At 54.5% G+C, this 14268-nt stretch overlaps 1 protein-coding gene across 3 annotated transcripts in view; it reads left to right on the forward strand.

Moving 5' to 3' along the window:
* Nucleotides 1-203: 203 nt before the first annotated feature.
* The window catches only part of VIPR1 (vasoactive intestinal peptide receptor 1), a 32712-nt gene continuing 18647 nt past the window's right edge, over nt 204-14268 (forward strand). For all 3 annotated transcript variants that reach the window (XM_055321786.1, XM_055321787.1, XM_055321788.1), the window contains exons 1-2: nt 204-310; nt 12176-12287. In XM_055321786.1, the coding sequence (XP_055177761.1) occupies nt 233-310; nt 12176-12287 (190 nt within the window). In that variant the 5' untranslated portion in view covers nt 204-232. The remainder of the gene's footprint in view (nt 311-12175; nt 12288-14268) is intronic.

Below are 14268 nucleotides of genomic sequence, written 5' to 3' on the forward strand. Positions count from 1 at the left end.
CACCTGAGCGGCAGCCCCGCCCCTGCCGACCCATTGGCTGGCCCCGCCGCCCGTCAGACGAGCCCCCGGGGCCCGCCTCCGGCTCCGAGCCGCTCCTCCGGGCGCCGGGGCCCCAGCGACCGCGCCACTCGCGGGGCTCTCCGCCGTCCACCGCGCCGCGCGCCGCTTGCCCGCCTCGTCCGCTCCCGCTCCCGCCGCCGCCGCCGCCGCCGCCGCGGGGTCGGGGCGGACCATGCGCCCGAGCAGCCCGCCGCCCGCCGGCTGGCTGTGCGTGCTGGCCAGCGCCCTCGCCTGCGCCCTGGGCCCCGCGGTGAGTGCCCGCCGAGCCGCGCGAGCCCCGGGCGCCGCGGGTGGATGGGGGCGGCGGTGCCGGGCCGTCCGCGCGCACGTCTGTGCGAGGGGCGCGGAGCGCCGGGGCTCGCCTCCCGGCCCAGCCTCGGGCCGGATCTGCGCCCGCGGGGTGGGGGCCCGGCCGCTCCCGGTCCCTCCCAGCGCGGCCCGGAGCCCGCGCGCAGCGGCGATCTGGGACAGCGGCGGGGGCGCCGGCGGAGACGCGCTCCGTAACTCGCGTCCAGTGTAGCGGCCGCGGGGTGCGTGGGGCGGCGAGGTCGGGGCGCAGGGCCGGAGACTGTGGCCGACTGGAACGCGAGGCCTGGTAGCCGGTGGGCGGCAGTCTGTGGGGGTCGTCGCTGGGTGCCGGGCCCGTCTGGAGGTGTCTGCGGGGCGTTGTGTGTTACGTGTCGGAGTGACGTCTCAGCAGCGCACTCAGCGCGGGGAAGGCGCTTCTGGGGTCAGGGGGCTGCCTGGCAGGCCTTTCCTGTGCCCTCCCACTGAGCAGAGCCCAAGGTGGAAGGTGGTGGGCAGGGAGAGGTTGAGGATTGTGTTTATCAGGAAGGGCCAGACATGTGCTTGGAGAAGGCTGAGCAAGGTGCACACAGCCAAGGAGCAGTGGTGTCCTCTGCCTCCCGCTTCTGCTTCATCTCCACGTAGGTGTGTATAAGCATTTGATGCATGTGTGCAGGTGAGCCCCTTGTGTGGATGTGCCCTCGTGGATGGCTGTGGGTGGCTCACCTCCAGGGCAGATGCTGGTTCAGGCAGGAGATGCGTGGATCATCTTCCTTCTGAGATCAGGGAAGACCTCAAGATTCACTGAGTCCACCCATTTTGCAGATGGGCAAAATAAGTCTAAAAGACAGCTGACCCCCACTAATCAGACCTGAACTGAAATGGATTTTCTCTCTCTCCCTCTCGGGACTTGAGGAATCTGGGGTTGCTACTTAGAGCCTAAAACCCAGTGGGTCCCAGGCCTGACACCAGCTCCAGGTTGGCTGGTGGGTGAGTAGAGTATATTGATCACCTAGTCTCTTCTATCCCATGATTATCTCTCTTGCCATCACCTCCACCAAAGCAGGAATCTCTGTGTTTCCATCTAGACCATGTCTTGTAAATCCTGGGGACAAGAAGCTCATTGCCTGTCCTGGGAGCAGAACTTAAAAAGAATTGATGGGAGCCTCCCTGCTCCCATTGAGAGGCCTGAGACCCACCTCCTGAGCGCTCAAAGCCTCTCTTGGTTCTGGCCCTGAAGCCACAGCTCCACAGCGCTGGCACCTCAGTGTCATGGAGCTTCCAGGCCTTACCCACGGCCCTCTGGTTTTCCCAACTGGGCTCTGACCATTCAAATTCTCCTTGGATGATCCAAGGAGATCACTGCGGGTACACCATTGGGATCACTGCGGGATCATCTTGGGATCACTGCGGGTACACCATTCTCCAGCCTTGGAGGTTTCTCAGCCCTGGGGCAGGGTGATTTCAGCAGGGCCTCCCTTCCTGCTCAGCCACATCTGTCCCCCACCTCCCAAGGCAGTCTAAGCCTGGCTCCTCCAATGCCTACCCTCCCCTGTACTTTCCACATTTTATTCATTTAATACCCTACTGCATCACTTCCAGAAAGCCTTCCCTGATTGCTACAGCCCACTCAGCCCTTCCCTCCCTGACTCCACTCTCTGCCCTACCCACCCTTCAGCCTGGGCTCTTCTGATCATCCCACAGGATCAAGGGCTGAGGTCTGTCATCTTCGCTGTAGCCCGAAGCCCGGTGCAGGGCTGCACCTGCAGCGGGAGAGAAGGGACTCACCCAGGACTGGGTCAGGGCAGCCTGTAATGAAGGAGTCCCACATCCACCTCCACTTTTCCCTACTCCCCACCAGCCACCACTTGCTCCCACACTGAACACCAGGCAATCCCAGTCCAGCCAGACTCAGGGTTAAGGGGGCTGATGTTATCAGAGTCATAAAACGGCAGCTGAAAGTTCAGTGTAAAGGCCCCTGGCCTTATCATTCCTGTTTATGGTGCCCTGACCTCAGTCATGGAAGGGGAAATCTCTGAACAGGGAAGCAAAAAAAGGAAAGAAAACTTCTAGTGTCTCAGAAGAGGAAGTCTGCCCAAGGCCACCTGTCAGGCCTTCCACTGCCCCTACCCCCTGGACAGCAGGCACAGGGGCTCCTCACTGGTAGCAGAACTGCTCAGGGCGAAGCCCAGCCCTGGGGACAGAGGGAGGGGTGTCAGAGGAGGAGGAGACCAGGTCCTGCTCTGGGAAGATTCTTAGGCTGGTTAGGGAAAACAGAGCCTGTGGCCAAGGAGGAAGAACCCAGAGGGGAGTAGGGTGCGGCCTCCCAGCACTGAGGCAAGGGTTGCTGAGAGGAGCAGTCAGGGGAGGCTCCCTGGGGGAAGCAGGACAGTGCTCTAAAGAGTTTGGCCAAATGGGCCAACCTTTCAGCAGATTATAAAAGAGCCTCTGTTGGCAGAACCAGTGGGCCTGATCCCAGAAGGACGCCCTCAGCTTCCCCTACCCCCAGAAGCTGGGATGGCCCATGAGTTGGGGAAATTTTGGCTTCTCCTAATTCCTTTCTTTTTAAAAAATATTTTATTTATTTATTTATTTATTTATTTATTTATTTATTTATTTATTTGAGACACACACACACACACATACAGAGAGAGAGAGAGGCAGAGACACAGGCAGAGGGAGAAGCAGGCTCCATGCAGGGAGCCCGACGTGGGAATCGATCCTGGGTCTCTAGGATCAGGCCCTGGGCTGAAGGCAGTGCTAAACTGCTGAGCCACCCGGGCTGCCCTCCTAACTCCTTTCTGAGGCAGGTTGCTGGACACCTGCTCCCCGAAGGGCTTAGTCTGCCATAGGCATCCTGCCCTGGTCATCTGCTTTCAGGCTCTCTGGAGGCTGTCCACTGCTGGCCAGGCCCTTTTGGCCCCCAGCAGACCACCTTGTGGGCTTTGAGAAACATGGCTACAGTGGGCTCAGGCCTCCTCCTTGAGCAGAGTGACAACCACAGGCCAACCAGGGCTCCTGGGGGACCATGCTGGAAGAGTGACCTCCCTATCCTGATGCCCTGAGTCTCAGCCTTCCCTGATGTTTCTGGAGCACATGAGACCTGATTCTCACCCTCCTCCATGGCAATGACCAGGTGACCTTGAGAACATGTTTGATCTCTGTGGAAGGGCCTCAGTGTCCTCATCACAAAAGGGATGGTAGGACCCCCTGCGCAAGAAATGGGGCAAGAGGGCCAGGCTGGAGACCAGCTCCATCCTGGGACTGGGGCACAGTCTTCCCCCTGAGCCTCAGGACTCTGTGAAAGGGCTTGGTCATCCAATCAGGACTTCAGTGAGATTTGAGGAAGGACAAAGTGCTGTGAGAACTGTGATTGGCCATTTCTTCTCTTGATCCCCAGTCAGGATTCCTGGGGACAGGGGTGTCTTCATGAGGTAGCCGGGCAGTGTGGTGGTAAAGCTCCAGGCCCAGGTAGGTGATGGATCATCTCGGGGAGGGCTGGGAGGTAGGCAAGAGGCCTCCTCACATGGTGGCAAAACAACTTATGCCGAGCCTGTCACTTGGAGGGACCCCCTCATTGTGGTCCCTCTGGCCATGGATGTTGGAACAAAGATTAGATAAAGCCCTGTACCTTTCTCCCTTGCTTTTGCTACTCAGCCTCCTACACTCTGCCCTCCCCAGTTGGACTTCCCAATGTATAATACATGCCAAGCTTTTCATATAACTTAGACGTATTTCAGAAGCAAAAGAAACACAGTTTCATCTCTCCACATTATAGATTTTTTTTAATTAACTTTTATTGTGAAACTTCTCAAACATATAAAAAAGAGAGAGAGAATAAGATAAAGAGCATTGGAAATACCCAGTCCTTGGAGTGATGTCAGCAAAATGGCAGTATAGGAATTTCTAGTGCTCATCCCCTCCTAATCCCTATGTCTGACAACAAGTGACCTAAACAATTAATATTTGCATCATTTCCACTTTTGGCTGAACTATTTTAACATAAATTATAGACATTATGACCTTGCACCACAAATTATTTTAAGATGCATTTCTAAAACCAAAGGACATTTTTTCTTCTGTCACTATGATACTACCACCACACCTAACAAAATGAACAGGCTTTCCTATTATCTTCTGTTCAAATATCCCCAAACAGCATTTCGTCAAGCATTCCAAGCTGAGTGGTGATATTATTAGGAGTTTGAGTCTGATTGCAAGGATCCTTGCCTGTGTTGTGATGAGCCTGTATAGCGAACTGATAGGTGGGTGAACATCGAGCCCTTAGCTGGCCGGGCCCCAGTCTTTATCTGCACCCCGCTTTCATGTGGCTAATGATGTGAGGGTCCATATCTCTCAGGAAGTGCCTCCTGCTATCTGAAAAACAAGTTCTTCCGGCACAGTCAGTCATCAGAAGAGGGGAAGAGGTCACCAACTGACTCTGTATGGAAGACTCACAGCCTTGTGGCTGCCTGTGCTTGCACTCAGCCCTCTGTAGGTGGCCCCAACACCAACATCGCCCCCTGGACACCGTGTGTGTAAACTGAGTCCTTTATCCCCAGGGTGCCCAGCATGGCTTTCAAGAGGAAGAGGATTTTTTTTTATAGATTTTTTATTTATTTATTTACTTTGAGAGACAGAGAGCACAAACGGGGGAGGAGGGGCAGACAGAGAGGGAGAACTAAGCTCCCTGCTTGAGCTGAGATCCTGACAAGGGGCTTTTTTTTTTTTCAATAATTGATCGCTTTATTTTTTTTAATAAATTAATTTTTATTGGTGTTCGATTTACCAACATACAGAATAACACCCAGTGCTCATCCCGTCAAGTGTCCCCCTCAGTGCCCGTCACCCATTCACACCCACCCCCCGCCCTCCTCCCCCTCCACCACCCCTAGTTCATTCCCCAGAGTTAGAAGTCTTTTTTTTTAATTTTTTTTAAATTTTTATTTATGATAGTCACAGAGAGAGAGAGAGAGAGGCAGAGACATAGGCAGAGGGAGAAGCAGGCTCCATGCACCGGGAGCCCGACGTGGGATTCGATCCCGGGTCTCCAGGATCACGCCCTGGGCCAAAGGCAGGCGCCAAACCGCTGCGCCACCCAGGGATCCCGAGTTAGAAGTCTTTATGTTCCTGACAAGGGGCTTGATCCCAAGACCCCGAGATCATGACCTGAGTCAAAGGCAGCCGCCTAACCTACTGAGCCACCCCGGTGCCAGAAGCAGAGGATTTAAACCAGAGCCCATGCTGTTCCTGCTTCACTGGCCATTGCCATAGTGATCCTCTACAAAGAATCCCTGAGAGGCTTCATTTCCCTAAGTACACCTCACAAGAAGGGCCCTTCGATTGGGCCAGGCTTAACCCCAGACTGAATATCTTTGCTTGTATTCTAATAATGAGAGCCCTTGTTCTGGGACCACCCTGAGCTGTGGAAAGTTCTTTCTTGCCCCAAGCCCAAACCTGCATCCCCATGTCTCTCTCCTTGTCTTACCCCTACCCACCCCCCCCCACATACCACCTAGATTTCAGCCTATCCTGGGAAGAGGTGTAGTTGGCAAAATTTGGATATTCAGAAAGGGGAGGCCTCAGACTATTGGCAAAAGGTTGTAAAAATAGGTAGAGGGAAGAAATCAGACTGCAGTAGGGGGTGAGGGAATGCCTGACTCAAGACCTCCCCTTCGGTGGTCACAGCTGCCGTGTGGCAGCCAGTGGGACCCTCAGACTGCCTGGTGTCCTGCAGTGCATCCAGGCTGTGGTGAGGCTAGCCTGGCATGAGGGGCTGGCTGGGCCTCTGGCAACAACCACTAACCTTTCCTGGCTGTCCCCTGTCCTTTACATATGACCCTGGCCACAGCCCTGGAAGTAGATGGTGCTGTCATTGACCCCATTTTATAGATGAGATGGGAAGACTTGCCCAAGATCACCCAGCCAGGAACTGGCAGGCAGTCTGATTCTGGAACCTGTGGCTAGGCATTGCCACCTCACCGAGAGGAGTTACTTCTTCCAAAGCAGCCATAGCACACCGCGGGCTGCCCCAGGGCTTCAGAGACATTTTTAAATTTGTAAAATGGACACATCTGAAGTGACAGCTCAGGGAATTATCACACAAGTGTACACCTGTGTAGCCACCACCCAGATCAAGATATTCCACGTTCCTGTCACCCCATCCGTCTCCCTTGTGCCCCTTCCCAGTAGGATGAGGCTTTATTGCAACTTCTTAGAGTGCCCTCCACAAAGCTAGGAGCAGGTTTCTCCTCTTTCCTGTGGCTTCTGTGATTTACCTCCCCTTCCTGTGCCCGCACCTCCTCCCCACTGCCCTCGCCTCTTCCTGCTCCCCCAACTATACCCTCTGCATCTCCTTACCAACTCAAATACAAAAGCCAGAATGAAGGGAAACTGGATTGGGGTCCTGTGTGCCTTTGACCACACTGCTGTCTCTCTGGGTCCTCAGTTTCCCCTTGTGATTCTTTGTTGCCCCATTATTTCAATGGGGGGAGGAGGCTTAAATAAATCATGGAGTATGAGCTAGTGATTGGGGAGTGGTAAATGGGACCACCCCTGATCTTTATTTCCCATTCCCCTGCCCCTCCCAGCCGTCCCTGGCAGGGGGGTCGGGCCCTCCTAGACAAGCCTCTGAAGCACAAATCATTGGGCCACCTGGATGGCTCAGTGGTTGAGCATCTGTTTTTGGCTCAGGTCATGATCCCGGGTCCTGGGATCAAGTCCACATCAAGCTCCCCACAGAGAACCTGCTTCTCCCTCTGCCTGTGTCTCTGCCTTTCTCTTTCTCTTTCTCTCTGTCTCTCATAAATAAGTAAAATCTTTTAAAAAAAAAAGCGGGACAAATAATTTACACTGGCTCCCAGGGCTTGGTCATTTGCAGGCAGGAAGTTCTTTCTTCTGTCTCACCTAATCCAGCTTGCTGCATTTTAGACCCCTCTCAGAAACCAGCTGCCCCTCAGAGGGTCACAAGCTTCTGTCTCCCTTGGCTTCTTCTGCCACAGTTCTCTGGCCCTAAATGAGGCTGGGGGTTCTAATTACAGGTCAGTAACTGTGGAGTTCAAGCTTCCCTGGAGGGGTACATATGGCACCCACAAAACCTGAGTTACCCCCCCATCTTTCAGAGCCCCTAGCATCTACGGCCACAACTTCCAGCATCTGCACCTTATCCCAGATCTCATGGACCCCACACACACACACGGAGGAGAAAGTAGGGCTTTCACCCAAGCCCCTCACAGTGAGCATAGAGAAGAGGGGACCCAGGTAAGCCAGCAGAATTACTGAGACTTGGTTCATCTGTGCCCCCAACCACAGACTGAGGTTTCTCCTCCAACTCCCAGTTTGTCACCTCCCACACCCAGCCAGTACCATGGCAGGGGACATAAGCAGACCCTGGAGGAAGGGAAGCTACAGACATCCTCACTCTTGCCTGAGCCTCCTCTTCTGGGCTCAGGAACTCCTGCGAAAGAGAAGGTGCCGGGGGCTCAGTCTGGCCTGAAACTCCTACCTCAACCCACCCACAAGGTTGGGTGACTTTCAGCTCCCTTGGAGCTCAGCCCAGCAGGGGAGTTGGGGAGGGCTTGAGAGAAAGCCCTGCTTTCTTCCTCTCCATGTGGGGCATCAGGAGACAAGTCAGGAAGTGTAGGCAGTGGTAGAAAGAGGGAGGGCCTTGAATGCCAGTTTTGAAGTGTGGGCTTTGACTCCTAGGCTCTGGGGGCCTTGGGTTGCAGGTGGTGGGACTGAAAGCTAGTACACTGGTACAGGCAGGAACTGAAGAGGCCTGGCCCCTGCCTGTGTCCCACAACTTGTCTCCCAATGCCTCAGGATCCCTTGCAGCAGCCACACCATGTATTTGCAACTTTGGGTGTATTAGGCATTCTCAAACCTCCATGCTTCTGTACACACTACTCCTACTTTCTGGAATGTTTTTATTCCCTCCAATGGTCAAATTTACACCTCTTCAGAAACCCACCTCCAGCACCCATTCTCTAGGAAGCCCATACCTCAGCTATCTCTCACCCTGGAACCCTTTCCTGGAATCAATAGGCTAGGCTATATTTGGCTGGGAATTTTCACTTAATGTGTCTGGAGTCCAGAGGGATAATGAGGATGTTTAGTATAGTGAAATAAGTGAAAGAGGAAGTTCAAAGTCTGACTAAATTCCTCAGTGATAAGGGCTACAGGGAGCTGCCCTCGCCCTGGCCCCCAAAGGGCAGTGATGGACCAGATGGCCCAAGGCAAGGCCATGGAGAGGGACTGATGCAATCCAGACTAGTGGTAAGAGATGTAGGTCCCATCTAGGAATGTGCATTTGCTAGGGGACCTCAGGTCTTTCTCTGGGTGTCTCTTTCCTCTACCCTTTTGGAAATGGAGTCTAGCACTCAGCTAAGCCAGAGTGAAGACAGAACTCATCTTCCAAACTACCCTCACTTTATTCAGAGACAGCCCACGCTGCCAGATTACCCCAGGGTTTCCTGTCCCTCCCCTGCGAACTGTCTCTCAGGAAAGGCTTTGTGGCTGTACTGCTGGATGGGACGGGCAGAGTTGGCTAGAGTAGTTGACCCAATAGCCTTCCAGCATCATAGAGTGGCAGGCTGAAGCCTCTATGAACCCTATGATGCTCTTGGTAATTGAAAAAGGATTATCTCTTGGCCAACAGCATGGCCACAGCTTTGGCTTAAGAGGACCCAGCAAAAGGGTGTCTAGATGCTTCAGTTGGTTAAGTGTCCCAACTCTTGATTTCAGCTAGGGTTGTGATCTCGGGATTGTGGGATCAAACCGTGTGTTGGCTCCACCTTGGGCATGGAGCCTGCTTGTGAGATTCTCTCTCTCTCTGTCCCTGCCCCCTGCCTTCCTTTCCTCCCAACTTACACGATCTCTCTCTCAAAAAAAAAAAAAAAAAAAAAAAAAAGGAGGACGCAGCAAATGAGGGCATCCGTTATCCTGTCCTCAGAGCACAAGTCTGGACTTTTTAGGTTATAGGGATAAAAAACTCAACTGACTCAAGCAATAAAGAAAGACATTGATTCATGTTGCTGGAAACAGGCCTACTTTCAGGCATGGCTGTATCTAGGGACTCAGATGATGTCAAGAGGACCCAGTTTTTCTCCATCTCTTGCTTCAGCCTTTACCTGTGTGGCTTTCGTTGTAGTGTTCCACAACAACACAAGAAGTAGCAAGATGGTGGCAGTAGTTCTAACCCCTGCACCTTTTGAGGTTTCCAATCTAGTGGGAAAGACAAAATCTACCTGTCTAATTGCTTAATCCAAAGTCCCAGAAATGAGCCTGCTGGATCTGAGCACCCTGACTTGGGCCATGTGCCAGGCACTAAGGCTAGGAATGCTCTGATGGACTCAAGTCTGATCACATGGTGATCTCTTAGAGGATGGTTTATCAGAAGGAGGTGGTTACGCAGGTAGGGATGAGGACATGGCACCAGAGGAAGGTAAAGGATGGTAGAAAGCAGCAACAAGAGATGTTTACTACCATCCACCCTGTGTTCCTGTTGAGGGGGCAGTGAGGGGAGAGTGGGCAGGAGACACAGGTGAGGCTGGGAAGGTGCCAGAAAGTAGCCGTGTTGCCGGAGGGCAACAGGGCTGGGAAGGCACTTTGGGGGGAAGCATGCCCCAGAAAAGCAATATAGACCAATGGTGAGACACAAGCCATCCCCAGATCCTTCTTCCAGAGGCGACCTCTGGGGTCCTTTGGCCACCTCTCTTTCCATGCCTGAGCAGCACATGCCAACCACAGATCACTTAGGACAGAGCATCTTGAGTGTTTCGGTCTGAGTAATGCTTTTTGGCAAGACGGGAAACACGTGACCCCAGAAAGGGACCACAGGACGTTTCCTTCAAGTCTCATGTATTTTCTTTTAAACAGTTATACAAATGACCATATCCTGCTCCATAAGAGATCTGTTACTTTCCATAAGCCAAGTTTTTTTTTTAAGATTTTATTTATTTATTCATGAGAGACAGAGAGAGAGAGAGGCAGAGACACAGGCAGAGGGAGAAGCAGGCTCCATGCAGGGAGCCCAATGTGATACTCGGTCCAGGGTCTCCAGGGTCACGCCCTAGGCCGAAGGTGGCACTAAACTGCTGAGCCACCCAGGCTGCCCCCATATGCCAAGTTTTAAATGACTTACCAGCTCACATCTTTACCCCCATTGGCTGATAAAGTTAATGGCTCAAGATGGAATCTAGGTTCACTGTAGGGCTTCCAGGCCCTGACACATGGGCAAGTGAGGTCTGAGTGCTGGGGAGTCTGAGAGGCATCCTGGACAACGAGGCCTTCCCCTGTACCTGGGCCAGGCCAGCTGTGGTGCTTAACGGCATATTTTTGGAAAGTGAGACATTGATGACCTTTGTGACAATGAGGCTGCACCAAGACCTCCACAAGGAGTGACACTGTTGAGTGGAAGGGGACTCAGCTATGCAGCCTCCTGAGCATGGAGTTGTCAATTTCTGCTTGGACCCCCTTCCTCTCTAGCAGTCGAGAGCTCCCTGGCACCTGGGATGCTTATCCCTCTGTGGGGTCACCTTACTTAGAACAATGGTTAAAGTCACACCCTTGGTACCAGGCCAGAAGGAAGGAAACACTTTCCTCCCTAGCCCCACTGCAACAAGACTTTGAGTCAGAATGGGAGGTGCTTAAGGCCCATTTGAGGCAGGACCTTGTCCCAGGGCAGGAGGGACAGGTTGGACGAGACATTGTAAGTCTCTGATTCTGGAGCTGCCTTGCCGAACTTTCTCCAACAGCCCTGTTGGGGACTGTGGCATTCTCTTCCCTGAGCAGAGAGGAAGAAACTGATATGTGGTTGCCCAGGGGTGGTAGCCACTTCCCCAAAGCCAAAGAGAACCGCAGACGTTCCTACCAGCTCAGTGATTCCTCCATGGAGGCCTTCACCTGCCCTGCTCACCCAGTGGTTCCAAAGACCTGTGTTTTTCTGCCTGTCCCTGGGCAGCCATCACCCCTAGTCAATGTTGGCCCCAATGCCAACGTCCACCCACCCCCCACACCAGAACGCAGGTCCAGTTCCATCCCTGATCCCTAGCCAGGGTGCAGGAAAGGGGAGGCAAGAGGCTTAGGCTTTTCCATCCTTTCTCCCCACCTCCCAGGGGGCAGAGGAGGTGTGGTGGGATGGCAAGCCATGCTAGAGGGGCCTCTCTTACTTCCTGAAACCTCCCCTCCTTCATTAGATCTGATATAACTTGAATAGCTCAGAAGAAGGCAGATGAGGTCTGGGTAAGGAGGGCCAGTGTCCCCCTCCCAGCCTGGTGACCCAGGAGACTGGGTACAGGCTCCCAGAACAGGGACAGATGCTAAAAGATGCAGCCAGCCTCCTGGATTCCTCCCAGGCCTACCTCCAGGGACCAGCGCCCCAGAACCATAACCACCAGCTGGGCCCCACTCGTCCACGGAGACTGAGGCACGGACCAAGGACTCCCAACCTCAGGTGCAGGGTGGCAGAGTCCAGAGGGCCAGCTCTGGACCCTACGGAGAGGCCCTCGAACCTTTGTCCAGAGCGGTTCCATAACGCCACCCACAGAAAGACACAGCTGTTACAGCTATGGTATTGGTGCTACCAGGAAGCCATGGCAGGGCCCTCAAGGGGGACAGGACCCGGCTGTGGGGACAGTGGGTAAGAGTTCTGGATCTGATCCAGGTCAGGATCGGGTTTTAGTCTGCAGCTGGGATTGGGGTTCCATCTGGAACTTGAGTCAGTCAGAAGACTAGGCCTTGTTGGTCTCATGCTTCTGGAGTCTGTGGATGAGAGGTACACTGCTTATGAGGATGAAGGATGATGGGGCCCCTCCCTGTCTCTGTCCCTCAGGGCGGCCAGGCGACCAACCTGCAGTGGGAGGAGGAATGTTACCATCTGCGGATGATTGAGGAGCAGCACAAGAAGTGCCTGGAGGAGGCACAGCTGGAGAATAACACAGCAGGTGAGGCCCTGCAGGAAGAGAAGGCCGCAGACCCCCAGGGCGCCCTGCTTCTCATCACATCATGAGCCCAGATCCAGGCACACTAATCCCATGCGTGCAGGTGGGGATGGCACCACAGAGCTGCTGGGGGCGAGGAGAGGATGCTGGGAGAAGCTGGGGGACCTGATGGAGGCAGGAAGTCCCAGCAGGCCTGATCCTATCACCTGGCCCAGACCTGGGCACTTCCTGCTGTTAGCCAAGGAGGATACACTAAGTTGGGGGTGCGGAGGCCCTGCTCCTTCCTCCCAATCCAGAGATGCCACCACACACACACACACACTGGCTCCTGGGCACACACATTTCCCTCCCCAACCCAACCCACCTTCAGCAGACCAGATGAACCATCAGCTCATTTATTGTCCAGCTGATGAGACGAGTCACCGTCAAACTTAGAGGCTGAGCAGGTCGGGGCCCTGCTCGTCGTCCTGAGGGGGTGTGGGAGAGCTCCAGCCTGCTGGTGTGAAGGAAGATGCCGGGGTGGGGGGCACCCTCGGGCTGAGGAGCCCTCCCATCAGATGTTGGACAGCACTCTCTACTCTCCACTTCTCCACCCTGGGTGCCCCACACTTGGCATAGCCCCCCAGGAAAGGAATGGGAGGAATTACAGAGACCTTCCTTTGAAAAGTACCCTTGAGCCAGATTCTGAAAGGCAGCAGGACATGGGGAAGCAGAGAGGCTGGGAAGGTGGGAGGTGCCCAGGCAGACCGCCCATGGGGAGCAGGGTTGCGTTTGGAGCCCCAGGCTCACTGAGGTGTAGAAGGGCCGTAGCGCTGGGTGGCTGTGCCTGCTCTGGGCCTCCTTACCAGGTCACCTCCCCGAGGCCAAACTGGAAGTTACGTAACAGCCTTGCTCAGGAGTAGGGAACATCTTTACATCTCCCAGGCTCCCCAGTCTCCTGTCACCTCCCTGAGGCTGACAGTTATGCAACCCCTCCTGGATCCCTCCTTCTTGGCCCTGGTGCCCAGAATCTCTGCCTCCCGCACCACAAGTGAGTAAGTGTATTCTCACAGATGGCCTTTACCTCCCCCAACTCTTGAGGGAGGACAGACCCCTGTCTCCCAGGGTCTTAAGACCAAGACCTGAGTGAGGGATGGCCAGACCACCTACTGCTTATGCACCCCACCCACCCCACCCTCCAGGGCAGGGAGGCAGGAGCCACTGCAGACCAGCCTCAGCAGACCCCAACAGTAGGATCTGGGACTTCAGGCAGCTCAGAGAGGCCCAGACCCCAGAATTTAGGCCCCACTGCAGTGCCTCCTAGGGCCCGAGGGCAAGCCACCCTCGTGATCCCAGTGAGGTCATTGCTGGCACAGGGCACCTGTTGGGTGCCAACATTCTGTCACCAGGAAGACGGCCTGGGATCCAGAGGAGGGCAAATATGAGTCTGTGGGCAGTGAGTCGGCCTGTGACCTTGTGTGGGGCTCTGTGCATGTTCGTGCATATCCAGATGTGTGGACGTGTGCTCTTGGCCCATGTCTGTCTGGAACTGCCTGTGCCTCTGGGATCCGTAAGGCTCCATGTCTGACTCTGAGCATCTTCATGTGTCAGGGGCGTGTGTCTCTGTAAGCCTGGATACGTCTGGATATGTGGCTCTGTGTGCTGGTTTGTGTATACGTGTGTGTGTATACGTGTGAACCCCTGTGGTATGGCCACTCCCGTCTATGCATGTGTGTCTATGAGTTGCATGTGTCTCTCCGCATCTTTGTTTGTGTTCTCTAGTCTTTCCCTGTCCAAGTGAGCATACGTGTATGTGTATTTGCATGTATGTCTGTGGTTCTTTGTGTCTGGGGGTGGTGCATGTCTGTATGTCTGTCAGTGCATGCAGGTCCACAAAATGGCACAGCAGAAGCCCCCACTCTGCCTCACCACTTCCCACCCCTGTCTCCAGGCTCTCTTTCTTGTTGAGGTGGCAGTCCCCAGTGGGCACACACAGCCAGGTGGG

The sequence above is a fragment of the Nyctereutes procyonoides genome, unplaced genomic scaffold (genome assembly GCF_905146905.1).
Source record: "Nyctereutes procyonoides isolate TBG_1078 unplaced genomic scaffold, NYPRO_anot_genome, whole genome shotgun sequence".
NCBI lineage: Eukaryota > Metazoa > Chordata > Mammalia > Carnivora > Canidae > Nyctereutes > Nyctereutes procyonoides.